Source organism: Microtus pennsylvanicus, chromosome 5, assembly GCF_037038515.1.
Source record: "Microtus pennsylvanicus isolate mMicPen1 chromosome 5, mMicPen1.hap1, whole genome shotgun sequence".
Taxonomy (NCBI): Eukaryota; Metazoa; Chordata; class Mammalia; order Rodentia; family Cricetidae; genus Microtus; species Microtus pennsylvanicus.
Window position 1 is genome coordinate 81,602,343 of NC_134583.1, and position 27,675 is coordinate 81,630,017.

Consider the following 27,675-nt stretch of genomic DNA (forward strand, 5'->3'; position numbering starts at 1 on the left):
CATATTCATCAGTCTGACTACAGGGCAAGGCCAGTTTGGGCACTCTCTTCTCTATTGTTTACAGTCTTAGCCAGGGTCATCCTTCTGGTCTTCTGGGAATCTCTCCAGTGCCAGGTCTCTTGCCAGCTCCATATTAGCTCCCTCAATCAAAACATCTCTTTCTTTGCTCCCATTTCTGTTCTCCTTCTAGCTTCACCATCCCATTCCCTCAAGTTCTCCTCCCCCCATTTCCCCTCTTCCTCCACCTCCCCCTACCTTCTGCTCCCACCAGACACAGTTCTTCTCAAGTCAAATATTGGGGTCTGGATGATTTTCATCAACACAGGATACCAAAAACTCCTACGTCAGCGACACCAGGCTACAGACGTGCAGCCTGTCCCAAACCTGTTTGCCCACTGACAGAAAGAAATGGCCAGTGTCTCCTCCAAGAGAGGCACATTACATGTACATCTGCCACATAGATCACAGTCTGTTCCTTGCCATGGCATCAGATTCTCAGTCATAGGTTCCAACTAGTTCATCAGCAGCTGGATCAAGCTTTCTACCTCCTCAACAGACACAGGGAAACACCTTCCCGAGGGCCACTTTGACATCCTTATTCCTCAGAGAGTAAATGAGGGGATTCAGGATAGGACCGACTGTTGTGTACAATAAGGAAACCACCTTTCCATTTTCCATGGAGGATCCAGAGCCAGGCTGCACATAGGTATAGATGATAGTGGAATAATAGAAGGTGACCACCATCAGGTGGGCAGAGCAGGTGGAGAAAGCACGCCTCTTACCCTCTGCAGAGCGGATGCGTAGGATGCTGGCAATGATGAAGCTGTAGGATACCATGGTGAACAGGAAGTTGACCACGCCAATAAAAACGTCTGCCAATACAGTCATGATGTTGTTGAGGGTGGTCGGGCTGCAAGACAGCAGTAGCAGTGCTGGGAGTTCACAAAAAAAGTGGTGGATTTGATTGTGGCCACAGAAATGGAGTCGTACCAAGAGGCCAGTGTTCACAGAGGAGTTGATTGCACTGATAGCCCACACACTGGCTGCCAGCAGGACACAGACGGGCCGACTCATCAGCATGCTGTAGTGCAGTGGGCGGCAGATGGCCACATAGCGGTCATAGGCCATGGCTGTGAGAAGCAGCAGCTCGGCCCCCAGAAACCAGGATATGAAAAAAATCTGGGTCAAGCATCCTTTGTAAGAGATGTGGCTGCCCTTCCCCACCAGACCCTCCAACAGCTTGGGAAGAACAGTGGATGTGCAGGCAATGTCCATCAGAGCCAGGTTTGCAAGGAAGAAGTACATGGGGGTGTGAAGACTTGGGTTTAGGCTGATGGCCATGAATATGAGGGTGTTTCCTGTAACAGCCATAGTATAGAAAATGGAGAAAAAGGCCAGGAAGAAAACCTGAAACCCAGGATCCCCAGAGACTCCCTGCAGGACAAAGTCTACCACATCCGTATAGTTGTTCATTGTGATTTGAGACTGAGCCCCTGGGAGTTACTGTGACACAGGTGGGTATGGTCAAGGAGACACAGGGTGTAGAGCATCCATCATCTCACTAAGGATGCAACCAGGTGTTACTTGAAATTCTTGCCATCTGTGCTGTTGCTGTAGAAAACACATAATTAACATGATGACATCATCTTTCAACATAGTCTGCTAATCTAGCTCTCCAGTCTGTACGCAACAGACCCAGAACAGAAGAAAATGCTGCCTGTGGTGGGCAGTATCCCTTTGTAACATCTGTTAACTTTGATATTGATCATTCCCTGTGATATATTTAGAACTGGAACTCGTATAAGTATGTGTGCCTGACTACTAAACTATACCAAGGGCCAAGCTGGTCCCCAGCACAGGTTTTTTTGTACCTAGAGATACCCAGGTTTATCAAGGGGTGGACCAGGCTTCTCAGATGCAGGCTGCAAAACAGTTCTGAGGAAGCATGCTTAGGGGTCTGGAGCATGGAGCAGTGACCGCATTCCATGCAGTTGGCACAGACGGTCCTGGCTCTTGGGTAATGAAATCTGCAATCTCTTGTGAACACCACAACTGTCTATTTCTCCTGGCCACCCTAAGAACTCCTTGTGGACAATAAACTTAGTGAGGTAGGGAGGCATCACCCCCACTTCCCTGGGCCTTGTGGAGGCTTGTGCCTGCCAGAAAAGCTGGAAACAGAACATGAATGGTATGGACACAGCTTTAACCCGGGCCCCAAATTTCTAGGCTATCACCCATGCCCAGTCTCAAGTCTGTCTTCACTACTCCTCATACACCCATTTATCTCTAATCACCCAGGCCTCTTCAAACATATGGACCTCTCAGGCCTAGAAGCAGGTGGATTGATTAGCATGTGGTAAAAGTAAGTTCTGCCCTCTCTAGTGTCTCCATGGGACTGAGTGTTCCTAGACCCTTCCTGGAGATTCAGGAGTGGGCTGTTGGCTACATGGAAACAAAGAACTCACACCAGGGTATATCCTGAACAAGAAGCATATCTTCTCCCCTGCCAATGCACAGATCAAGGCCTTTCTCCTGCAGGGTGAGCTTGAGAGCAGGACCTGAGCTTTTGATACTTCCTCCACCTTTTCCCACTGAAGAACCAAGAAATTCATAGAATCTCCAGGGCCAATACTTGTCCATGCAAAAGCAAGGGTTGGTCTGCCAGCACTCCCTGCAGTTGTCTGATGGCCTCAGACAGCATGCAGAGCTTCTCAGTTTAGGCCCTAAAATCCCTTCGTCTGCATCTCAGCCCAGTACCTGTCTGCCTGCAGCTCTGGATCACAGGTGGCTTTGAGCCCTGTACTCTAAGCTAGATTCACAGGAAATGACCCTGCCTCTCTCAGAGATCCAGGGATGCCTCAGAACCAAGTCACAGGGCAAGTTTCCTTTTCTGCATGGGTCAATGGCTCAGATACATCCCAAAGCAGACCCACAGAGGCCAAGCTCTTAGTTCCAAACTGAAACTGTAAAGGAAAGTGACTCTGGTAACAGATTTTTAAAATATTGGAATAGGTTAGGATAAAACCAAATATCTCTTGAGAATAATCACCCCCCCCCCCACGGAAAAGCAGGTAAGGTAAATGCCCATAGGAAAGATGTGTGTAGAGGAAGGATCAGCTCATATGGAAAGAGAAGTTGTCCCTGAGTCTCCATCTAAGTCTGAGATGTCTGCATGTCATGGAGAACATCCAGTGTGGCCACAGAATGAGAGTCCTGTGTCTTTCTTGTTTGCTGTTGACCTTAAAGTAGGGTCTGCCCCTTGGCATGGACACTGAGATTGCTAGGGAATGGCCCTCAGAGAGCAATTACCCACTTTGAGGTAAACAGGAATCCCTATGGTGGCCATAGTCCTCAAGTTGAGACACCAAAACCCTATGGCACAAGAAAAGTAGGCACCTGAGGCCATATGCACAGGTCTAGGGCACTGACCCCTCTGGTGACTTCTACCCTGGGGATGCCCTCAAGATAATTTGGCTGAGAGTCATGACCATTTAATCCATGTAGGAAGATGGTTTTCACATTAACATACAATTCCTGAGCATAGTCTATGGGTTTACCTCACCTAACTATATCGTCTTAGTGTGTCATAGTTCTATTAATAAACCAACACTGATTGGTCCATTATTGTATAGGGAGATTGAGTAAGGGTCACTCTCATTGCATTGCGTGGAGAGTGTGGTCAATATGGGACATCACAGTTGAGGTTCGTCATGAGTGTATGCATCTTTTCATTGCAGTGTTCAAACCCTCTCATGAAAAAAGAGTGTGTGAAGTCTGTGGAGATGAAGATCAGCATCAGTAAACAGGACTTCAGTTCCACCATGTTCTGTACACTGGGGATAGATAACAAGGCACCTGAGTTCTTAGCAGCAGATTGGCTTCCCTGAAGAGCCAGAAGTCCCACAACAGGTGGGCTAATATCTCTTGCAGTCATAGAACAGTGCAGACATTATAACTTTTAAAATCATCCTTTATAAAAATCCAAAAGAGCTAAAATGTCCATACTTCACAAGCCAAATGACCACTGGCCACCTTAAGTTCCACATCCTCCAAAGTCCTTGATATCTGTGGATATAGGCATTCTCAGTCACGCATAAAACTTCAATGGATGGGCCACTTAGCATAACAGCAAATGCAACAGTCTCAGCAACACTCAAGATTTGAGGAATTCCTAGAGTACCTCAAGATGTGATATGACGTCATCAGAGAGGTCTTCATTGACAGTTGATGGGAACAAATACAGAGAACCCCAGCCAAACGTTAGGCCGAGAGAAAGCCCAACTTGGAGATTTCCATCAGGTCCTTTCCTTTTGTAGCTCAGGGAACACAAAGGAAGAGGGGGGATGAAGAATTGTAGGAACCAGAGGAATCAAGAACACCAGGAGAACATGGCCCACAGAATCAACTGAGCAGAGCTCTTAGGGGCTCACAAAGACTGAAGAGACAATTTTCTCCTTTAAGTAACCTCTCTCCTATACTACCCATTTACTCAATAAGTTGGACTTTGGTGGTATCTGTGCTTTGGTCTAACCTAGACTCCCTGATGAGTGCCTATGTTTTAAAAACCACTTCCTCTGAGATTACAACTAACCTTGGTCAACCTTTATGCATCATCCCAGAAAGGAAAATCTCCGAGACCACCTGTCTCCCAGGGATATCTGTCTCACAATGGGCAAACAATTTCAGGAAGGAGAGACTGCAGACTCCTATATAGTCCCCCATAGCTGCAACAACTTCCTCATTTCCAGGCTCCCTCCCTCACCCCTATAAAAGGGTCCCAACCAGTTTTCTTTCCTTGGCAGAACCCTCCATTTCCCAAGGGGGAGAGGATAACTGTAGTGATTTGAATGAAAATGGCCCTGTAGGCTTATAAGCGGTGGCATTTTTGTTAATTTTGGTCTTGTAGGAGGAAGTGTGTCACAGGGGGCAGGCTTTGAGGTTTCAGAAGCTCAAGCCAGGCCCAGTGTCACTCTCTTCCTGCTGTCTGCAGGTCCAGATGTAGAACTCTTGGCTCCTTCTCCAGCACCATGTCTAGCTGCATGTCCCCATGCTCCGCACCATGATGATCATGGACTAACTCTGTATCCATGGTCCTGCCCAATCAAATGTTTTCCTTTATAAGAGTTGTCCTGGGCTGGAGAGATGGCTCAGCTGTTAAGAGCATTGCCTGCTCTTCCAAAGGTCCTGAGTTCAATTCCCAGCAACCACGTGGTGGCTCACAACCATCTGTAATGAGGTCTGGTGCCCTCTTCTGGCCTGCAGGCATACATGTAGACAGAATATTACATACAGAATAAATAATAAATATTTAAAAAAAATAGTTGTCCTGCAGTTATGATGTCCCTTCAAAGAACTGGAAACCCTAATTAAGTCAGTGCCCCTGGCTGTGTATGTCAATAAACATTCTCTTCTGCTGGGGTCTGGTTTCTTTTCTGCCTTCTGTCTCTACTCTGTGCTCCTAAATCTAACCTCTGATATTGAAACTGGGATTCCCCGTGACCTAGGCATCCAATGGATGGACCTCCCTTGTTCTCCTCTGCTCACTGGCTCCAGGCCCCAAGTAGGCCTGGCAAGACCATCTGTCACTCTCAGGCAGCCTCTGCTTTCACTCTCTGCCCCCACCTTTCTCTTCTCTCACTTTGCTTTGTTTTATTCTGATATAGTCTGGCCTGCAGAAGGACGACTCCATCCAACCAGAGCACACATGAAACACAGTCAAACACTGGGACAAGCTAACTCATGAGACCTACTGTAAAGGACACCTGGTTAGGTCTCAGGGATCCCAGGAATGCCCCTCATCTCACCTGGAGACTCACTTTGTCAAAAGTTCCAGGAACTTTCCCTGGGCCACGAGGCATCAAATTCTAAAAGTTATGAGTCTGGGGATACCCATTCTAGTCTCCAGGACTGTTGGGTCATCTGAAAACAAAGGAATGCCTCCAGTGACTGGATTTGACCTCTGGTTCTACCTTGGACACCCACTATGAGCTCTAAATTATCCATGCCAAAACAATACACACCTTTAGCCTGTTTGCAGGCTAACTTCAAAGAGCTCCTTGTAGGTGATTTAGAAAGGCCAGTCTTGTTTAGCTCTTAGTCCAAATCTATTGTCAATATATACTTAACAATGACTACTGCTGGGTTGAATTCAAAACTTTCGATGTTAGTATCTAAATTGATTTAGATAACTTTAAAAGACAGAACAAAGAATTGTCCGAGTTGCCTTCCCTCATATAACCCCTGCCCCCCCTACCAGATCACCCTAACCAGTCTCATCCCTGTCACTCAGCTCCCTTCAGTCTCTGGAAGTTCATATGAGCTTTGCTCAGTTGATTCAGAAGGTCTTTCTCTCTTGGTGTCCTTTTCAATTGTCAGATACGGAAATTTAACTGACTCCTTTTACAAAGTTTCCAGATGCTTGTTTCTTATGCAGGAATCTGATGCAAGCCATAGATAATTATAATTATCATATCCTGCTACAGAACTCTAGCATACAGCTCAGCCAGTTATACAATGGAATGTAATATCGCTAAATGTGCTGGATAGTTTTATGTCAGCTTCATACAGGCTAACAACCTCTGAGATGAGGGAACCTTAATTTTAAAAGATGTCTCCATAATATCAAACTGTAGACAAGACTTTAGGGCATTTTCTTAACTGGTGATCCATGGGGAAGACCCAGCCCATTTTCTTGTTGCCATCCATGAGCAGGCGGTGCTGGCTTCTCTAAGGAAGCAGGCTAAACAAACCAGAAAGAGCAAGCTAGTATAAGGCATTCTTCCATGGCTCCTACATCAGCTCCAGCCTTCAGGTTCCTGCTCTGCTTGAGTTCCTACCCTCACTGCTTTTTTAAAAAATTATTTTATTTTTTAAAAGAAAACAAACTATCTTTTTCCATTTTACATACCAATCCCAGTTCCTTCTCCCTCCCCCCCTCCTTCCATTCTCTCTACTTATCCCTCCACACCACCCCCATCCATTTCTGAGAGACGGTAAGGCACATTGCTTTGGGGGAAGATCCAATGCCTTCCATATTATATCTAGGCTGAGCAAGGTATCCATCGAAAGAAATCAGGTTCCCTAAAAGCCAGTACAAGCAATAGGGATAAATTCTGGTGTCACTGCCAGTGGTCCTGCAATCTTCCCCAGCCATACAACTGTCACCCTCATTCAGAGGGACTAGTTTGGACCTATACTGGTTTCTTTCCTGTCTGGCTGGAGTTGGTGAGCTCTCATTAGCTCAAGTAGACTGTTTCAGTGGGTGTCCCCATCATGGTCATGAGATCTTTGCTTATATTCTCACCCCTCCAACTCTTCAACTGGACTTTGCGAGCTCAGCCCAGTGCTCTGCTGTGGCTCTCTGCCTATGTTTCCATCAATTGTTGGATGAAAGTTCTATGGTGACATTTAAGATAGTCATTAATCTGACTATAGGGCAAAGCCAGTTAGGGCCCCTCTCTTCCATTACTTAGTATCTTAGCTGGAATCATTCTGTAGATTCCTGAGAATTTCTCTAGTGCCGGGTGTCTTGCTAGCCCCATAAAGGCCCTCAAGATCAAAATATCTCTTTCCTTGCTCTCATCTCTGTCCTTCCTCCATCTCGGCTATGCCATTTCTTAAGTTGTTTCCCCCCTGCCCTTCTCCCTGCCTCATCTCCTTCTACCTTTTCTTCTATCCCTACCCCCAAGCTACCAATTTTGTCAGGAGATCTTATATATTTCCCCTTCCAGGTAGATCTATGTATGCTTTTCTTTGGGTTCAACTTGTTGCTTAACTTCTCTAGGATCATGAAGTATAAGCTCAATATTCTTTGCTTTACAGCTAGTATCCACTTATGAGATAGTCCATACCATGTTCATCTTTCTGGGTCTGGGTTACTTCACTTAGGATGGTGTTTTCTAGTTCCATCCATTTGCAGGCAAATTTCAAAATGTTGGTTTTGTTTGTTTGTTTGTTTTATCATTGAGTACTACTCCAATGTGTAAATGTGCCACATTTTCCTTATCCTTTCTTTGCTTTAGGGGCATCAAGGTTGTTTCCAGTTTCTTGCTATTACAAATAATGCTGCTATGAACATAGTTGAACTGATGTCCTTGTAGTATGATTGAACATCTTTTGGGTACATGATCAAGAGTGGTATTGCTGGGTTCTGAGGTAGTTTGAGACCCAATTTTTTGAGAAACCGCCATCCTGATTTCCACTAACAATGGAGGATTGTTCCCCTCACTCCACATCCTCTTCAGCATAAGATATCATTGGTGTTTTTGATTTTAGCAGTTCTGACTGGTGTAAGATGGAATCTCAGAGTAATTTTGATTTGCATTTCACTGATTGCTAAGGATGCTGAACATTTCCTTAAGTGTCTTTCGGCCATTTGAGTTCCTTCTGGTGAGAAATATCTGTTTAGTACTGCACCCCATTTTTAATTGGATTATTTAGAAATTTGATGTCTAATTTCTTTATATATATATATATATATATATATATATATATATATATATATATATATATTGGAGATCAGTCCTCTGTCTGATGTGAGGTTGGTGAAGATCTTTTCCCATTCAGTAGGCTACTTTTTTTTTTGTCTTATTAACTGTGTTCTTTGTTTTACAGACACTTTTCAGTTTCAAGACGTCCCATTTATTTATTGTTGCTCTGCGTGTCTGTGCTACTGAGGTTCTATTTAGGAAGTGGTCTCCTGTGCCCATGCATTGAAGGCTTCTTTCCACTTTCTCTTCTATCAGGTTCAGTGTGGTCAGATTTATATTGAGGTCATATCTGTAGGCTAACTCTCTGCCCCTCTGATGATATTTCTCTGTCTGGTGGCTTATTCATCTCTGTTGGGTGTTTTCACAGTGAGTAAGATGTTGTCCTGGCAGAGTTTCTTGTTACAGTTGGCTAGGGTGTACTGTCTTTGCTACAGGTGGGTACTTTTAATTCAGCATTCATGTCCACTGTTGGTGATGTCTTCAAATGTCTGATTGGTGTGAGGTGGCCATGCTTGGGAATTATATCAGTGCCAGCATGTGACTCACGCAGGTGGGACTGGTTCTGAGGAAACTCTGGATGTGGTGCATCTTTCTGTGTCTATAAAATCTTCAGACTTTCTGAAAGTCTTTGAGGACATGGACATCTCAATGAGCTGGTGGGTTTTGTCATAACACATCGAGTAGCGGAAGGAAGTCTCTGTCGACGTGAGTGGGCATCTGTTACAGGCTGAGGCCGGCACCTGCCCATCAATTGTGTGTATGAAGTGCCCCCAGTGAATACTTAGCATCCAACTAGTGGTGCTGTTGTAGATTATTTAGAAGGTAAAGCTTGGCTGGATAAAAAAGATTACTAGGGGGGAAGATGGAGCTTGAGGTTTTATAGCCCAGGTCCACTCCCTGTCTCCTCTCTGCTTCCTTCTACGTTAGGATGCAATGAGATCACCTGCATCCCTTTCCTGCAGCCATGCCTTCTGCTCTGTGGTAGACTGTGTCTCCTTGACTTATGCACAAATAAATCCTTTCTCCCTTTACCTTCATGTCAGATCCTTGGCCACAGCAACAAGTGAAATGATGAATAGTCTTAGAGCTTCCTCAACGGTTCCCAGTGCTGAATGTTTGCTTCTCAGGCTCTGTATGAAAGGATTCTGAAAACGGGGCCTCAGCTGCTTATCACACGCTTCCTTCCCAGAACCTGTGGCCTAAGACAGCTAGAAAGGCTGTTGTGTAAGCACCTTCCAGCGGCACAGGTGGCTCGTGGTTTGCCCCTTTCTCTCTTCCTTGAGTATATTGGGCAGGGCTTCTGAAGATAAATTTCCTGACTAGACTTTAGATTTGTTTAATTTTGTAAAGAAAGTTTGATATATTTTTATAATTCCTTCATATTTGGGGCTAAACATGTTGCTAGATTTTTTAAAAATAATAATAGGGGTTTTAATTATTTTAACTGCTCAGTGCTAGTGTGCAAAATAATTGTTATCTAAATAATTTACATGTCTGTGTTGGTATGTACTCTGCAACTTGGTGGGATAGTGTTTTATCTCTGTTACGTTCTTTGTGAAGACCTCAGCATTTTCTATATACGAGGTATGCTGAATAGAGCTTTGTTCTGTCTATCCTGAGCAACCCTTCTCCTTTTTCTTGCCTGTTTCCCTCTTTGGGTTCTTTGGTTTCTTCCCAGTGTTCAGAGAGTTGTTCTGAACATGAGCATCCTTCTCATGTCCCTGATCTTAGCCCAGAGGCTTTCGGTCTTGTACTCCTGAGCACAGGTGTAGAATGTCAGGCTAGCATCCCTCAGAGGGTGTCTATGAGCACGTTGAAGTTGTCTTCATAGAAGGAGAGGAAGGGCCTCTAAAATCCAAGAGCCTTGTGCATAAAGAAGATGATGGCCATGTGGAAGAGCCCAAAGACAGCCTGGGAAGGATATGAAAGAGACTGGGCATTCCTCATTCTGGAAAGTGTGCCTTTGTTTTCCCAGGTCCATTCACTATTTCTGCTGTACTGCTCCCAGAAGGGCTTTCATGATGACCAGCACCTACATTATTTACAGACCCAAATGTCACTTCCCTGTGTCCCCGATCAGTGCTTACATATCTAGGCTGGGATGCTAGCTCATATATCATTTCTTTCAAGGTTGGTCCTCAGACTGGGGTCCTCTACTAAGTAGGCAAAGCCTCAGAGTAAGTGGTCCTTGCTCTTTCTCGGGGTTCTTATGACGTGTGCCCACAATCCTTTGGCAGCTGATTCCTATGGGAATCATTGCTAGTCCTTTCCAGAAACTTCTGTGATTCTGCCATGGCTTTTGTTCTAGGCCTTTCTTCTCTTCCTAACCTGGAACATTCGTTTGCATTTGAAGCCAAGGGTTTTGGGTTTCCCACTCACCCTTCTTTTTCTTTGGAGGAGAGGCTGACTCCTAATATGGCCTGGTGTTGACCTTCTTGCAGCCTCTAGGCATGGCCTTTCCAAGCTCAGTGGCCTGTTGATACATCCGAGGCTTTAGAATTTGTCTGTCTACCATGTCTTTTGTCCAGCACACACTGGAATATGAATGGTGGCCAACGCAATCCAATATTTTCAGATCACTTGTGGTCATATTTATTCAGAATCCCATCCTCCATGGCCAGAGTATTCTTGGACTACAATTCTCCTGAGACCAATCCATGGTCACACTCTGTCTGTATCTTCCCACTAATGACCCCTGTGTGCGATCTTCTCACTGAATGAGAACTCTATGGAAAAGACATCTCCTCTCCTCTCCCACACAACCTGTCTGGGAAGTGTGTTTCCTGGTGTCCTCTCCCTGTGCCCTGTGGACCAGCTTGCACGTTTGTGTTAGTATCTGTTGTCTTATAAGCATGGGCCCACATGAAGTCCTGGCAGAGCTTGGCTTCTTCTGGCATTCAGTTATAACATTGACCCTCAGATGGTGTTACAGCAGAGAACAGAACCTTTCGTGTTGTGGGCGAATGAACTGCCTGGTTCACAGAGGTTCTTCCAAGAGTGTTGGTCCCAATTTTCCTGGGCTATTAAGCATTGTTAAATGTGACGTTAGGACAATGGCATGTAGGATGGGAGTTGGTGACCAGGATATGATAGCTCAGACAAAAGCCTGAGGTTTTGCTGAGGATTCCCGGTTAGAAGAGGGTTGGCCTCTTGTCTGTCTCCACATGGCTGGGTCCTGTCTCCTTCCTGGGAGTGGACATCCACTTTACTTCTCTTGCCTGTCTCCCTCCTCATACTTCTCAATCTTTCCCACCCAGAAGCTCCACAAACCTCCTGAGCACCTTGTTGGCGGTGGCTCCAGCTTCTTTCATGCAGTTGGCAAGTTTACAAATAACCTTTTTTTGTTAGCTGGATATGTAGGCATTTCTGTGACCTCTGGTGGGGTGAACTCGCAGGGGCCCTAAGAGAAGCTCCCAGAGAGGGAGAAAAATGTGACATGATGAAATTTTTAAGTCTATTTACTAATAATTAACCAATCTTGGAAAGATCCCAGTCCTTGTCCAGATCTTCTATTTGAGGGAGGGAAAGATACTTACTGTCTTGCTTGACTCCAGTTTCATGAGGCACAGCCATTGAGAACTTGCTGGGAGGCTTTTTGCCCCCCTTCCACCTGGGGTTACGCTGGGTTCCAGCTGCAGGAAGCACACTACTGGTGTGGCACAGTGAGAGAAAGCCTTCGTTGGCTTACAGATGGCAGCTCTGATGTAGGGGAGGCTCCCAGGGTGATTACAGGCTCTGGCTCTAGAACAGCACCCCTGGAGATTAGAGCCCACCTTTTGCCCGGAGGCAGAACAAGCACCTCTATCAGTTTGGGGAGCTGACCCTGCCTGAGGTCCAGAATGGCAGGATCCTCTCTGGCTCTGTTTCCCCTATTGCTGACCTGCTGGACCCTCCCTACTGGTGAGTGGACACTGCTGTTTACCACTTGTCAGGGACGCAGGTGTGTAAAATATTGGCAACGGAGGTCAGCGGTAGCGTAGTGCTGGTGATGCCTGATGCCTTATTTCTTTGCGTTAGTTTCTGCTAGTTTCTGTTTTGCTAAAACAACCATCTTGATTCTGTGATGATTCTGTGATAATTCAGAATATTCATAGTGAGGGAATCTAAAAAAGGAGGGAGTCACTGGTAGACAGTGATGATGAGTGAGTTTTCTAGTCAAGGAGAACTTGGAATGAAATCCCCACCCAGTGTTTTCTCCATCTGACTCACGTCTTATCCCGGAAGGACTGACTGGGGAGGATGCCCTGAATCTCATAGATGGTACAGACCAATGTGATGGCCGTCTGCAAGTGGAGCATGGCGGGCATCAAGGCCTCGTGTGTGCTGACCACTGGGGCATGCAGGAAGCTTCTGCGACCTGCAGACAGCTTGGCTGCAGTCACGCACGCTCTACCTACCAGTATATCCTGAGGCCTGAAGAGATGAAGGCACCCTGGCTGTATGGTACCAACTGTAGCGGTGAGGAGGCCACCCTCTGGAATTGTTCTCTAGGGACCTGGGGGCCCCTCAGTGACTGCAAGTGCCAGTGTGTGGTGTCAATTAACTGCGCAGGTGAGTCAGACAGGGGCTACTCAAATTCCTAGTCTCCCCTGGGCTCCTTTCCTGCCTTGGAGCTAGAGGCACTGAGGTAAGTGTCCAGGCGAGGAGGGGTGTGGTCAGGTGGGAGCCTCTTGCCCCCAGAGAGTCCCATGGTGAGAGATCATGAGTGAAGCTTACCTTCTCTGTTCTAAAGAAAACCAGTTTTCACTCTCCTTGTTCCCCTTCTCAATAATTTTTTTCCTGTATTTTTTTTTAAGTCAGCCATTGGCTCTGAATATCACGGATGTGCCTAGATTACCTCAGGGAACACCTCTGGGTCCCTGTACACTGTTACTGCAGCAGACACAACTTAAGTCAGGGAGACAGGACAGGTTGTGAGGAACGAGCCCTGTCTCAAGCTCTCCTGTGAGTTACCGCCTCTCCCGTGCACGCCCTGTCTGCGATAGTATTCTGGGAGGATGGGCTCTGTTTGCCTGTTCTTCTGCGGTAGCAGTAAAAGTTAGCAACACCACCAGGGCTCCTGTGCACTTGCTTCAAACTAAAAATGCCAGCCTGCAGACCCTGATCATGCTCTCTTGGCAGTGGCTTCTAGGAGTGGGTTTTTCTCCTGTGCCACCAGGTGCAAGCGTTCAGCAAGTCATACTGGCCGGAGGTGCCAGTCCATGTGCTGGGTCTCCCGAGTTGTTGAGTGGGTCTGTCCCCATCCTGAAGTGTGACCTGCAGAAGGAAGAGGCAAGTGTCCTGTGCAGAGACCTGGCGTGCGGCACCGCTCTGCAGTGGTCCAGAGCTCACCAAGGAGCAGGGGCTGGAAGTCAAGACCAGAAGTTCGTGTCTTGCCAAGGCACAGAGCCTAACACTTCCTTCTGCAAGATCAATGTGAACTTTGCGGAGCAGTGTGACCTTGTATCTTACACCCAGGTGGTGTGCACAGGTAGGAATGCCCTATGATGAGTGTGTCAGTGTGGAAAGTGGGTGTCTCCATATGAGGAAATAGGATCAGGCATCTGTCCCACAGTACAAGGTCAACGGAATCTTAGTTACGTCATGGTCGACACCATTCCACACCGCTACCAGGAGCTGTTGGGAGATCCATCTGGGAGCAAATCTGTTGTTGGTGCTACTCTGCCCAGAATTTCTTTCCAGTTTGGACCTTGGAGCTGATGGACTCTGAATCTCCTTGGTATCTATTGTAATGTTCTCTTTTTCATCTCTAATTTTATTAATTTGGATTTTCTTTTATTTCATATAGTTAATTTTGCCCAAGGTTTGTTAATTTTACTTTTTTTCTCAAAGAATCAACTTTTCATATTGATTATTTCTGATGTTTTTTGTTTGCTTGTTTGTTTCTATTTTGTTAATTTCAACCCTAAGTTTGGCTATTTCTTTTTTGTGTGTTATTTCTTGTTGTTTTCTACAGCTTGTAGGTGTGTCACTGAGTTACAACATGCTATCTCTCCAGTTTTTTAGTGTGGACACTAAGTGCTATGAACTTGCCTTCATTGTATCCTATAGGTTTGAGTATGTTGTGTTTTTGCTTTTATTCAATTCTAAAATTCTCTTATTGATTTTTATCTTGACCCATTTTTTTTCATTCAGCAGTGAGTTGCTCAATTTCCATGAATTTGTGTACTTTTTTGCTTCTATTGTTGCTGATATTTAAGTCATGATTCATAATGGTCAGATAGGATACAAAGTTTTATTTCAATTTTTTTAATATCTGTTGAGACTTGCTTTGTGCCCTAGTATGTAGTAAGTTTTGGAGAAAGGCCAATGAGCTGCTGAAAAGAAAATATATTCTTTTGTGCTGGGGCGAAATGTTCTGTATATGTTGTCAGGCCCAAAGAAAACTCCAATCTCCCGAACTCCAAAAGGCAGCCCAAATATCCAGAAATGGGCTCAACTTGAACTATTGGAGGATTTCTGGTGGTTAGATAAAAGCCAGCATTCCTCTGGAACTTACAAAGTTGTATTCTGTCTACCAAAAGAAGTCATTCTCCTTTCCTCAGGCAAAATGGGCATATGGCTCTCCAGTTAACATATACCGAGGTACCCATCAGGTAATCAAGGTCCATGCTGGTCTCCAGGCCCCCTCAGTCCCTACTCACAAGTGTTTGCTATACATTTCAAAGCTCCCACGTCAGCCTCTGGCCAGTTTCTTTCCGCAGTCACTCTTTCTTACAGCCCACCTCTTCTGACTCGTCTCTCTGTGCTCTGCCCCTGCCATTGTCACTGTTTTCTCTGTTGTCTAACCCCTGCGACTCTCCCTCCTCTTGAGAATAGCCCTGGCCATGTCCAGTCTACCTTCTCTCTCTGCTGTGGACTCTCCCGGATTCTTCTGACTGTTCTCTCTCTCACATCTGCAATAAAGCCTTCCCATACCATGGAGTGGTTGCATCACTAGTTTACCCAGATGTCTATGAGGTACATTTTTATGAAATTGTTTAACTCTAACATTTCTCTGTTCAGGATTCGTTTGGATGACCTGCCTATTGGTGATAGTAGGTTATTGAAATCACCCCGTTTCAATGTGTGGGCATCAATATGTGATTTTAGTTGTGGTACTGTTTCTTTTGTGAACTTGGGTTCCTTTTTTATTTTGTGTATATAAATATTTAGAGTTGTAATGTTCTCTGGGTGGATTTTTTTCTTTAATGAGTGCTTTATGTTCTTCCCCAGCTCTTCTATTTAGTTTTCATTTTTTAAAAAAAAGATTTAACACTTTCTTTGACCGAGGTGTCCATATCTATCTATCTTTGAGACCTGAAATTCTCTTTTCACATCTTGAACTCCATTGGTGAGGCTTCCCTTTGAAGTTTTTGTTTGGTTTCCTAAATTTTTAAGTCCCAATTTTATTTAAGTTTGGGGTTTCTTTAGTGAGTTTATTTTTACTTCCTTGTCTTGAACTCTTTTCATTATTTCACTCAACTGTTTTTTTGTGTGTGTTTTCATGGCCTTCATTCAGGAATTTATTCATAACTTCTTGAAGGTCCTTGGACATATTTGCAGTTGCTACTTGAAGTTCCTGTCATATGCTTCAGCTATATTGTATTTTTGTTGGCTTACTTTAATGCAGTAACTGGCCTCCTTGGAAGCATGAAGTTTCTTGTTCATGTTTGAATTTCTGTGCTGGGGTATAGGCATCTGGAGTTGATGAATGAGTTGATTCTAGGGTTTGTTTTCTGATTTTGTCTTCATTGGTGTGTGCTCCATTCATTGGTTTTTGCTGTTCCTTCTGGATCTTAGGAAAGTGTAGTGACTGCAGGTCCCTTGGTAGAGAGTGCTTCTTCAGGTCAGGTGGTGCTGAGAGGACTAGAGATGATTTGGGAAGAGCGAGGGGGATCCTGCCCACACAAGCTGTGAGGACCCCAGGGGGTTGGTAGTGTGGTTAGAGGAGTGGATCCTGCAGGTGGGCTGCAGTAGGACAATGGATGTATCTGGAAAGACAGTGACTGTAGAATTAGAGGACCTAGGGACTCTACCAAGAGTTGGAGTTTCTACTGAACGGAGTTCAGTTGCGAGGATGGGAACCTGAGAGCCAGATGCCAAAGTGTCTTAGGGTTGCTATCGCTGTGATAAAACATCACGATCAAAAGTAACTTGGGAAGAGAAGGCGTTCTTTCACTCACAGTTCCATATAACAGTTTATTATCAATAGCAGTTCCTATTCAAGCAGGGTCAGGAACCTGGAAGCAGGAATTGATACAGAGGCTGTGGAGAGGTGTTGCTTACTGGCTTGCTCCCAGTGGCTGGCTCAGCCTGCTTTATTATAGAAACCAGGGCTATCAGCCCAGGGATGGCCCCACCCACAATGACCTGGGCCCTCCCACATCAATCAATAATTAAGAAAATGCTCACCAGGCTTGCCACAGCCAAATCTTATGGGGGCATTTCCTCAGCTGAAACCTTTCTCTTTGAGGACTCTAGCTTGTGTCAAGTTGATGTAAAACTAGCGAGCACAGTGAGAATGAAGAGATGGTAACGGAGAACAAGAAGAGAGGTGGGAATTGCCTGCCTGACACTAAGGCTAATTATTTTATTGGCACACACCCTAGTATTCTTTGTAATTTTTTTTGAGAATTTTATGTATGAGTTCTGTATTTATATAATTCTTTCCCTTCCTTTCTATTCATCATGTCCCTTCCACTCCTTCTCAAACTCCTGATTTCCTATTTCCTAATTATAATTGTTAAATATATGCATATCAGTTTATAACCACACCCCGTTGAGATCATTAGTGTTGCTCATGTGTTCAGGGCTGATTCTTGGGACTGGCTGGCCTAGCAGGAGTCTAGTTTCTGTTGAGAACTGATTCTCTCTCTCCCATCAACCAACAAGTGCCTGTAGTTCTTGTTCTATGGGTGAAGCCCAAGAGAATTTCCCCATCCATGTTGGCATGTCAGTTGGTGTTGTCATTTTTAGGTATTCTTTCGGTAGTCTTATTTTTGTGATCTCTTGGGTACAGCTTCTATGTCATTTATAGAAGACACTATCTTGCAGCTCTATCCTGGTCTTCTTAATAGTTTTACTAAGAAACCTTAAATTTTTTTGACTTAAATTTTTATTAGTTTCTGCTGCAACTTATGCAGAAAGTTCTGGATACACCTTTTTATTTGCTGAGACCTGTCAGCACCATTGAAGTTCATTATCTATTCCTTGTACACAAATGAATCAGTTCAAAAGAAGGAAATGGAGATCATTGCATACTCCACCTGTTAGAATCAAATGTGTGAAACCAAATGGTGTGGATTTATTGAGAGATTTCTTTGCAGAAAACCAGACGCAAACTCACAGGGCAAAGTTCATCAGGGTGTATTGTGTTTCCTCCTGACATTCAATTGTTCATAATGCCTCACCATTAAGTAGACATATGTGCCATGTTGGAAATGGTGGCGTCATATCTACTTACTCATTTGGTCATTAGTTTTTATACCAACCTCATTGTATGGACTTTCTTGTGTGGCTACCTGGTAGGCAGGGATGTTTCCATAGGGAGTTATGCATCCCTGATGGCTATACATAGGACAAGTATTCAGGTTTGGAGATGAAATTGCTAAGTCTGTCTGTTAATGCTATACTGATCTTAGAAGTGCTCAGGTGTTCAGACAGAGTTTCTGTTTGAGGTAGAGAAAGGTTCTTGCTGTCCTGCGTGGTTCTGGACTTAATAGCTGCAGCCTCTGTGACCTTGTTAGGTGGAGGATCCTTGACCTTCTCATATCTGGAGCTGTTTTGCTCTGACTGCTGGAGGCATCAGACTGATGGTGCTCTCTGGGCCCTGGCACAGTGGATGAGTTCCTGCTATGAGTGATGGATGAATGCCCTGATGTAGGGCAGACACTCAGGGTGCTTATGGTCTCAGGCCCCAGGGCACTACCACTCTAAATTAGAGTGATATGACTCTAAATAGGAGGCAGAGACACTGGTATCTTCCAACCAATGTAACAGGTAGTGTGCAGAGGTAGGGATGCTTCACCCTGAGCATTTTAGTCTAGATGTTGGATATCACGAGATGAACAAAGGAGATTTATCTATCTGTCTCCAAGCACAGAGTCAATAGAATTCTCTCCATTGAAGAGTTTGTCACCATTACTACTGAGATGATTCAGGGTGGTCCAGGGATGTCCTTGGATAGTGTCGTTGCACCGTGTGTTCTGCCCATAGCTCATGTCTAGTCTGCACTCTGGGTTTGAGGAGCTATTGGGGTAGAGCCCATTTATTTGTCTTGCTTGTGATGACATGGGGCCCATGTCTCTCTAGAAGCAAAAATACTAAGAGAATATTTATGGTCAAAATCTGTGTGGGTTCCAGTTTCCAAGTGAGGTATGAGGGGCAGTTTCAACATCCTTGTGTAGACCCTCAGAAGTTGCCTTGTGGGCCACTGTCCCTGTCCTCCTCTACCATTCCTCACTGGGGGACTGGGTGGCAGGCATCACTTCACTCCAGTGACCTGCAGGAACCCTGCCTTGACCTCATTTGCTTCATTTAGTGTTTGTCTTCAGGTCACGTGGAGGCTCGGCTGCTGGGTGGCACACACCCCTGTGAAGGACGCCTGGAGGTTCTTCGAGGACTTACCTGGGGCTCTGTCTGCTATGATGACCTGGACCTGCCCATGGCCCAGGTGGTTTGTCAGGAGCTGGGGTGTGGCACTGCTGTATCCATACTCGAGAGTTCCCAATTTGGCCATGGATCAGGGCCAGTGTGGACAGAGGCCTTTCGCTGTGTGGGCAATGAATCACTGCTGTTCCATTGCCAGAGGGAGCCTGGACACCAGTGTGGCCATGATCGAGATGCTGCATTAACCTGCTCAGGGGAAAGTGAGTCTGTTCACAACCTAGAAGGGTGTTGGGTTGTGTTAGCAGGATCAGTAGTCTGAGTGATGGACTTGATGACCGTGGATGGATAGCTGTGGGCGGGTGCTCAGGGCTTGTGTTCTCTCCTGTCCTAGAATTTCCATGGTCTCTTTTCCACGTTTCTCTCCTCTCATGTGTCTGCTTTCCTTTTTCACCTTTGGGGAAATGACTGCACAGCTCTGTCACAGATCTCAGAACAGGGGGTAGTTTGGGGGTAGTACTGATGGTTCCGCATATTCTCTGTGGCAGGCCTTAGTAATACATGGCTCTCAGCCCAGCCATGTGTGTTGTTTCCCTGGTGATGAGGCCCGTTTGTATACACAACTCAGCTTTGCTTCATTCCAACCAGTTTTCTGCCTGTCTTGTTCTTTGGTGTCACATCTAAAGCTTTACAAGTCCAAGGAGGTCTGCTATCCTCAATGTAGGTCTTGTGCAATTTATCTTTTAAGATGTGTATTCTGTGTGTACTATGTGTAAAATATTTCCTGTGTTTAATTAACATGTACTTAGTGTCTGTATTTAAGGGGTGCAGTCTGACATGGAAATTCATGTTATAATGTGCACTGGTCAGGTCTGGGTAACTGGCATATCTGTCATCTCAGACGTGACTTTTTTTGTTGAGAACATTCAACACCTTATCCTCTAACTATTTTGAAATATTCCACAAGTTGTGGTCAGCCACATTAGAGAGCATTATAAGTCTGGTTGTTCCATGACACATTTAACCGTTCTCCCTCAACTCCCCAACCCTCCCTTCTTGGCTCTGGTAACCATATGTGATTCTGTCCTGTTGTTCTATCAGCATCTTCCTCATGAAGATGAGAACTTGTGTTTTGTGTCACCTGGTGACTGATTTATTTTGCTTAATGTCTTCTTTCCTGTGTATATTCCTCCAAATGGCAGAGTTCAGTCTTTTCAGTGGCGGAGATACCTATCATCTTGTTCATAACACTGTCTTAGAGTTTCTATTGCTATGACGGCATGGCTATGGTAACTCCTATAGAGGAAAATATTTAACTGGGGGTGGCTTACAGCTTCAAAGTTTAGTCCATTATTATGGTGGGACATGGCAGCATGCAGGCAGACATGGTGCTGGAGAAGGAGCTGAGAGTTCTATATCTTGATCCCCAGGCAACAGGAAGTCAACTGTGTCGTTGGGAGTAGCTTGAGCATAGGAGACCTCAAAACCTACCCCCACAGTGACACACTTCCTCCAACAAGGTCATAGCTACATCAACAAGGCCACACCTCTGAATAGTGCCACTTCCTATGGGCAAGCATTCAAAGGCATGTGTCTATGGGGCCCAAAGCTATTCACATTATCACACACTATGCTTTCCTTACCGAGTCACTCTTTCTTTTATATTTATTTATTTATTATGTATACAATATTCTGTCTGTGTGCAGGTCGGAAGAGGGCACCAGACCTCATTACAGATGGCTGTGAGCCACCGTGTGGTTGCCGGGAATTGAACTCAGGACCTTTGGAAGAGCAGGCAATGCTCTTAACCTCTGAGCCATCTCTCCAGCCCCCCCCCCCCAAGTCACTCTTTAAGGGATACCTAGGTCAACTCCATGTCCCACTGTGGATAGTGCTGAAATAAACACATAAGTGCCTTTGTCTCTTCCACATGCTCTTTTGAGTGTCTTTGGCTAGATGACTGGAAGTGGAATTATTGACCTGTGTGGCCATTCTATTCTTGGTTTTCCTAGGAAGCCTCTTATTGCATGTGTAGCTTTAGATACTGAATGAAATTCAGGATTTTTTTTTTAAAAAAAAAACTGAGATTGGTTCTATCCTTTTCTTTTCAGTACATTCTTTGTAGACATGCTTATCTGCTTAGGGGTACCCCATAGATCTCCAGGGCACTGTTCATTTGGGATAATATCAGTGGGTCTATCATTATGTTCCTTGCTTCTTCTGTTCTGCTCATGTCCACCCTTAAATCCTGCAGAAATATCCTTGGGCCACACATTTTTCTTTTTGGTCCATTTCATCATTCCTACAGGTTGTTGAGATTCAGTTTACAGAGACATTGCCCATAGTCCTCACATTTTACAGTTCTTTTCATGGTTTCATGGAGCAGATTAAAGACCGCGTGCTTAGGATTGTGTGGTATGTTGCTTCTGAACGTCTTTTCATAGGTAAAGTGGTTATTGAGGCAACACAGAGAGATTTCCTTTAGTGATCAGAAAAAACTATTCTTCTCTTATTCTGTAGGTTAGTTCTCTGTTGTGTTACACTGTATCCAGGCCACTTAATTGCCTAGTGTTCATACTTGCTGTGTGTAGCCAACGTTGAAGGCATCATCACACTAGAGATGTCCCATATTCAATTTCAAGAAATTTGATGCTTCTAGTTTCCCTAGCATGATCCCTGAGATAGGAAGGGTAGAGGTATTGGGGATGTGGGGGTTTGAGGAGGAGGGGATGGAGTTGTGTAGGGCCGGGGCTCAGGAGCTACTTAGCCTACCTTGAATAGCAGCACTCTGCAAAGATACTCTCCTGCTTAGTCTGTGTGTGCCCAGTTTGCACGTGTCCTGTGCACACTGAACATGGGTGTCCGCAGCTCTGGGATGTGGAATTTCACTGATTCCAACTCTCCCTTAGAGTTCCGGCTGGTCAATGGCAGCGGCCGCTGTGAGGGCCGTGTGGAGCTTCGGGTAAAGGAGAACTGGTTGCCCCTCTGTGCTGCCCACTGGGATTTAGCAGACGCCATGGTGCTCTGCCAACAGCTCAACTGTGGCCGTGCAGTGGCCATACCCCACGGAGGCCACTTTGGAAATGTGAGGGAACCTATCTGGACAGATGTGTTTCGCTGTTCAGGGACAGAGCCCCACTTGCTGAGCTGCCCAGCAAGCACGCTAGGGGCCCAGGCATGCACCGTGGAAAACCCAGCCTCCGTTATCTGCTCAGGTGAGTTCAGGCAGTCATGAGACTGTGAAGGAGAAGGTAAGCAGGACTGATGGAGAGAGGCGGGAAAGGGTTGGGAGGATGAGGATAGGCGAGACTCTTCGATGCACTGGTCCTCTGCCCTTCAGAGTTTCTCTCTGTCAGGTCTCCAGGATGCCCTGCGGCTGAGGGATGGACAGAGCCATTGCGATGGACGAGTGGAAATCTTCCTGGATGGTGTGTGGGGGCGTGTGCTGGACAGCGCCTGGGACCTGCGTGATGCTGCTGTGGTGTGCCGACAGCTGGGATGCGGTGAGGCACAGCGAGCCTATGACGCTCCAGCACCAGGCCACAAGACAGTCCCTGTGGGGCTGAGCCTGGTGCGGTGCTTGGGCTCTGAGACCCACCTGACCCGGTGCAATGTGTCCGTGTCTCAGCTGGTGACTGCGGGGACTTTGCAGGATGCGGGCGTGGTATGCTCAGGTGAGTGTGAGTGTGGGGTGTCATCTCCCTCCCTCCCCCACCCTGGGTTCCTGGTTTGCTCATGTAGTCCAGTGTGCCCTGACTGGGTCTCTCCTCTCTGCAGGGAGCTTGCGCATACGGTTGGCAGAGGGTAAGGGCCGCTGTGCTGGGCGTGTTGAAGTGTTCTATCAGGGCACATGGGGCACTGTATGCGATGATGCTTGGGACCTGCGCGATGCCCACGTCGTCTGCAGGCAGCTGGGCTGTGGCTATGCCCTCAGTGCCCCCGGGGCTGCCCATTTTGGAGCAGGTACTGGGCGCATCTGGATGGACGAACTGGGCTGCCTGGGTGAGGAGGCTGCTCTCTGGGAGTGCCCGTCAGGAGGCTGGGGCCAACAGGACTGTGGGCACAAGGAGGACGCAGGCGTGGTCTGTTCAGGTGGGTGCTACAGGTCCAGCTTGACGCACCCCAGTCCTCCCCAATTCTGCCTGGCTGACTGAGCCCTCTGTCTGCAGAATTCACTGATATAAGGCTGAAAGGACACAGCCAGGCATGCACAGGACGCCTGGAAGTTTTCTACAATGGGACCTGGGGTGGCGTGTGCCAGTCCTTGAATGCTGCCTCCCTGAGGGTTCTGTGTGGACAAATGGGCTGTGGGTCCCAAGGGCAGCTGCTGGCCAGGCCAAGGAGCTCGTCTACACTTGAGACTGTCTGGCTGAAGTCCATTCAGTGCAGAGACAAGCATGACAGATCCTTGTGGCAATGCCCCTCGGAGCCCTGGAACAGGCATTCTTGCCTCAGCGGAGAGGAGGCCTGGCTGGTGTGTACAGGTGAGCTGTGTTGTGCATTTCCAAGGGGGCTCACTGGGGCTCTGGGTGGGGTGTGGATCGTAGAGACTCAGCTCAGGATCCTGTTGCTTCCTGTTTCTCGTAAAGACGGTTCAGAGGGGGAATAGTGTGTGGAATTCTCAGGCTTTGTGGCTCTCCTTTGAGACCTAGAGAGTTTTTTTCTCCCTCTAGTTATGGGGAGACAGCATGAGGGAAAGAAAGTAGTTCCTAGATTTTAGGTTCCTGAACTTATGACATTCTTAATTTCCACACAGAAAAGACTGAAGTTTCTCAGGATATGGGGCAGGTTCCCAATTGCTCATCAACACTTAACTGCCCAGGTAACTCTTCCTCCACAAGTCTCCCAAGAACTCATCAGCCGGAAAGCATCATGCACTGATTGTTGACCCCTTTCCAGAGGAAGGTGCGCTTCGCGTGTTTGGGGGTGAGGATGGCTGCTCTGGACGAGTAGAATTCTGGCATGCAGATTCTTGGGGCACAGTGTGCGATGACTCCTGGGACCTGGCAGATGCAGAAGTTGTGTGCCGGCAGCTGGGCTGTGGCCCGGCCATAGCTACCTTGCACAATGCTGCCTTTGGGCCTGGTTCAGGGCCTGTATGGCTAGATGAAGTGAGATGCCGAGGCACTGAGACATCTCTGGGAGCCTGCCAGGCGGAACCATGGGGCTATGGAGACTGCTCCCACAAGGAGGATGCTGGCGTACGCTGCCTAGGTGAGTGAGGCAGCACACAATGGTGGGAAGAGAAAGATTGATATTTCTGGCTATTTTCTACCCTTATTCTGCTCAGACAAATCCTTGAGCACAGGACCCCAACATTTAGGGTACCATTAGTGCTCCAGGGACAGATTGCCACCCTCCGTCCTATATAGCTCATGCTCACCTGGTGGCTGCCACCCACAAAGTATGGGTCCATCTGTGTCGTTGAAGGTGGTTGGTAATTCCCCAACCTGCATTTCTTTTGCAGACATCTCTGGGACCGTGGCTTCAGGTAAGTGACTCTTTGTTAATCCTTCCCTCTGCTCATCCATCATTACCTGGACAGCCTGCAAAGGCACCCTTTCCTGACCTTTCTTGAGAACCGCCGAGACCACATGCCATGGGCACACTTTGTGTCAGATATAAATCCGTGGGGATGATCTCCCAGTCTGTGATGGAGACTGCCCATCTCTCCTGTGCCTGCTGGATGGGAAAACATGGGGGAACAAACTCCTGGTCATAAGCAGCCCCTTCTAGGAGCCTTTAACTTACAGACTATGTGGTTTTGTCAGAGGAGGCTGTATCCTACTGGACAGCATGTCCATACCAGAGCAGAGGGAAAGACAATGAGAACCCCCCACATGGACTTTCTCCTTTCCTCAACCTAGGACTGAGCACTTGGGTCCTCTTTCCTGGGGCATCTTGCCCTGTTAACACAGATGATCTTTTCTTTTTATTCTTTACTGAGCTATATATTTTTCTCCACTCCCTCCCTTCCTCCCCTACCTCCTTCTATCCTCTCCTATGATCCTCACACTCCCAATTTACTCAGGAGATCTTGTCTTTTTCTATTTTGTGTGTAGATTAGGTCCATGTATGTCTTTGGGTCCTCTATGTTGTCTAGGTTCTCTGGGTTTGTGAACTGCAGGCTGTTTTCTTTGTTTTATGCCTAAAAGCCACTTATGAGTGAGTACATAATAAATGTAATCATTTATCTTTCTGGGTCTGGGTTACCTCACTCAATATGATGTTTTCTAGATGCATCCATTTGCCTGCAAAATTCAAGATGTCACTATTTTTTTTTTCCTGCGGTGTAGTACTCCATTGTGTAAACGTACCACATTTTCTTTATTCATACTTGGGTCGAGGGACATTTAGGTTGTTTCCAGGTTCTGGCTATGACAAATAATGCTGTTATGAACATAGCTGAGGACATTGGGTATATACTCAAAAGTGGTATTGCTGGGTCTTAAGGTAGGTTGTTTCCTAATTTTCTGAGAAATTGCCATACTGATTTTCAAATTGACTGAACCGGTTTGTACTCCCACCAGCAATGGAGAAGTGTTCCCCTTACCCCACATCCTCTCCAGCATAAGCTGTCATCAGTGTTTTTGATCTTGACCATTCTTACAGGTGTAAGATGGAATATCAGAGTTATTTTGCTTTGCATTTCCCTGATGGCTAAAAATGTTGAGTATTTCCTTAAGTGTCTTTCATCCATTTTAGATTATTCTGTTGAGAGTTCTCTGTTTAAGTCTGGACCCCATTTTTCATTGGATTATCTATTCTTTTGATGTCTAATCTCCTGAGTTCTTGGTATATTCTGAAGATCAGCCCTCTGTCTGATGTGGGGTTGGTGAAGCTCTTTTCCCATTCTGTAGGCAGCCGTTATGTCCTGTTGACCATGTCCTTTGCTTTACAGAAGCTTCTCAGTTTCAAGAGGTCCCATTTATTATTTGTTTCTCTAAGTGTCTGTGCTACTGGGGTTCTATTTAAGAAGTGGTTATACATGATGATTTTACATGAGCAGTTACCTGCTAATGTAACACTGACATCAAGCTGTCCTGGGTTGCTCATGGGGAGGTTGATGTCCTCCAGCCCGAGCATCAGCTTGTCCCAGGGGGCCCAGGTACATAGTACACACTTTTACTCATTACCTGTCTCTGTGCTACATAGGCAATTCTTCGGCTTCTCTACCACCTGTTCCTGAGGTCTGGACCCTGCCTGAGATTGCCAGCCTGGTCCTCAGCTGCCTCCTGGGCATAGTTTTTCTGGCTCTAGCTGCTCGGTGGTGTCACAGCAGAGCCATCAGCATGGGTAAGGAACAAGCTGGTAATGTGTCCCAAAGGCAGTGGAACAGAATTGTAGGGGAAGCGTTGTGAGATTCCAGCTATCACACACCCTCTCTGTTCTAATTATTGTCCTGAATGCTGGAAAGTCTCCATGATAGCCAATGCTGAGTTAATATCGGGAGATTCCTGGATTATTATGATCTGGAGGATTCTGGGTTTGTCCACGGTGCTGAGGACATCCTGCAGGTACACAATGGACTCCATTGCCTCACCCACCATTGCTTGTGCTGTCCTGACTGAGATCTTTCACAGATGAGCTATGGACCTTACACTTACACGTCCTACACCAGACCTTTGAGCATTGTGTATCCTGAGCAATAGAGATCTCATTGAGGGCACCTGCAGTCAGGGGTGTCTCCCTGTATCTGGGTTCTCATCATGCACAAGAGTCACAGGAATCAGAGAGGGTGGCTGAGCTTTTATCTGTGCTTCTTTTGGAAAGTTCTGGTATGATCTCTGCAGGTTCGGGAGCAATGGGGCAGCTGTCCTCAGATGCTGTCTATGAATACATTGAAACAGTCCCTATGGAGGAAGGAGCAGAGGAGTCGGCAGCATCCCAGAGCCTGGTGCAGGATGAGGATTACGATGATGCAGAGGAGCCCGAGAACAGCCCTGTGGAAGATGTGGAGGCTGGGTACCATTGAGTGGACTAGTGTGTACCTCTGTTCCCTGAGTTCCAGTGCACCCTTCCTCATAAAGCGGTTCTACTGTAGCCTGAGGATCAAATGGGTGTCTCTCCCTTTAAATATAGATAGAGCTGTTTGCTGCCTGAATGCTGACGCTGATGCTGAAGCTGAAATAGAAAACTGTGATGGTCCCTATCGTCAACAGATGATCTGGCCATAAACCTGTCCAAAGTGTAGTATCCTCCTCAGAGACTGTAGCCTTCCCCGTCCCCATTTACCAAACTGATGTCATTAAACTTCTTTCTACTTAGAACTAATTGTCTGTCCCCCCTAGAACTATTTTCACAGTCAACCATAAAACTTGTTGTCTTCTGAGCCTCAGGTGGTACATTCTACTATAATCATGGGTAAGTATCTTGCACAGCTATCACGAATGAAATATCCTCTTACCATAGATGGAAACTAACACAGAGATCCACCACTGGCTTGTGCAGAGAGTGAGAGACCTTGGAACACTCAGTCCTATGGGATGTCTTCATCAAACCCCTCCCCTCTGGGCACAGGAAGCTTTGCTGAGGAGGAGGTGGAAAGTTTTATTTTGAGGCTCCTATTGAGAAGACCACACAGACATAGTGAAGAGCC

At 46.2% G+C, this 27,675-nt stretch overlaps 2 protein-coding genes across 2 annotated transcripts; one reads left to right on the plus strand and one right to left on the minus strand.

The window, feature by feature from the left end:
* Positions 1 to 549: 549 nt before the first annotated feature.
* LOC142851353 (olfactory receptor 13A1-like) lies at positions 550 to 3,346 on the minus strand. The gene is made up of 2 exons (XM_075975213.1): positions 3,310 to 3,346; positions 550 to 1,493 (listed from the first exon to the last, which is right to left on the minus strand). The coding sequence occupies exons 1-2, from the start codon at positions 3,344 to 3,346 to the stop codon at positions 550 to 552; spliced, it is 981 nt and encodes a 326-aa protein (XP_075831328.1).
* An 8,982-nt stretch (positions 3,347 to 12,328) lies between these two features.
* Scart1 (scavenger receptor family member expressed on T cells 1) lies at positions 12,329 to 27,128 on the plus strand. The gene is made up of 13 exons (XM_075974891.1): positions 12,329 to 12,389; positions 12,714 to 13,040; positions 13,648 to 13,959; positions 19,025 to 19,339; positions 21,986 to 22,291; positions 22,433 to 22,750; positions 22,854 to 23,168; positions 23,246 to 23,560; positions 23,833 to 23,898; positions 23,976 to 24,290; positions 24,544 to 24,567; positions 26,232 to 26,372; positions 26,870 to 27,128. Exons 1-13 carry the CDS (start codon positions 12,329 to 12,331, stop codon positions 27,049 to 27,051), a joined length of 2,997 nt encoding a protein of 998 aa, XP_075831006.1. The 3' UTR covers positions 27,052 to 27,128.
* Positions 27,129 to 27,675: the final 547 nt, after the last annotated feature.

Coding starts and splice junctions, on each gene's coding strand:
- LOC142851353 (XM_075975213.1), bottom strand. CDS start 3,346: ATGGCCACCATAGGGATTCCTGTTTACCTCAAAGTGG. Junction 1,494..3,309: donor TCCTGTTTACCTCAAAGTGG/GTAATTGCTCTC, acceptor AGTAACTCCCAG/GGGCTCAGTCTCAAATCACA.
- Scart1 (XM_075974891.1), top strand. CDS start 12,329: ATGGCAGGATCCTCTCTGGCTCTGTTTCCCCTATTGCTGACCTGCTGG. Junction 23,169..23,245: donor CGCAGGCGTGGTCTGTTCAG/GTGGGTGCTACA, acceptor CTCTGTCTGCAG/AATTCACTGATATAAGGCTG. Junction 24,291..24,543: donor TGCTGGCGTACGCTGCCTAG/GTGAGTGAGGCA, acceptor TTTCTTTTGCAG/ACATCTCTGGGACCGTGGCT.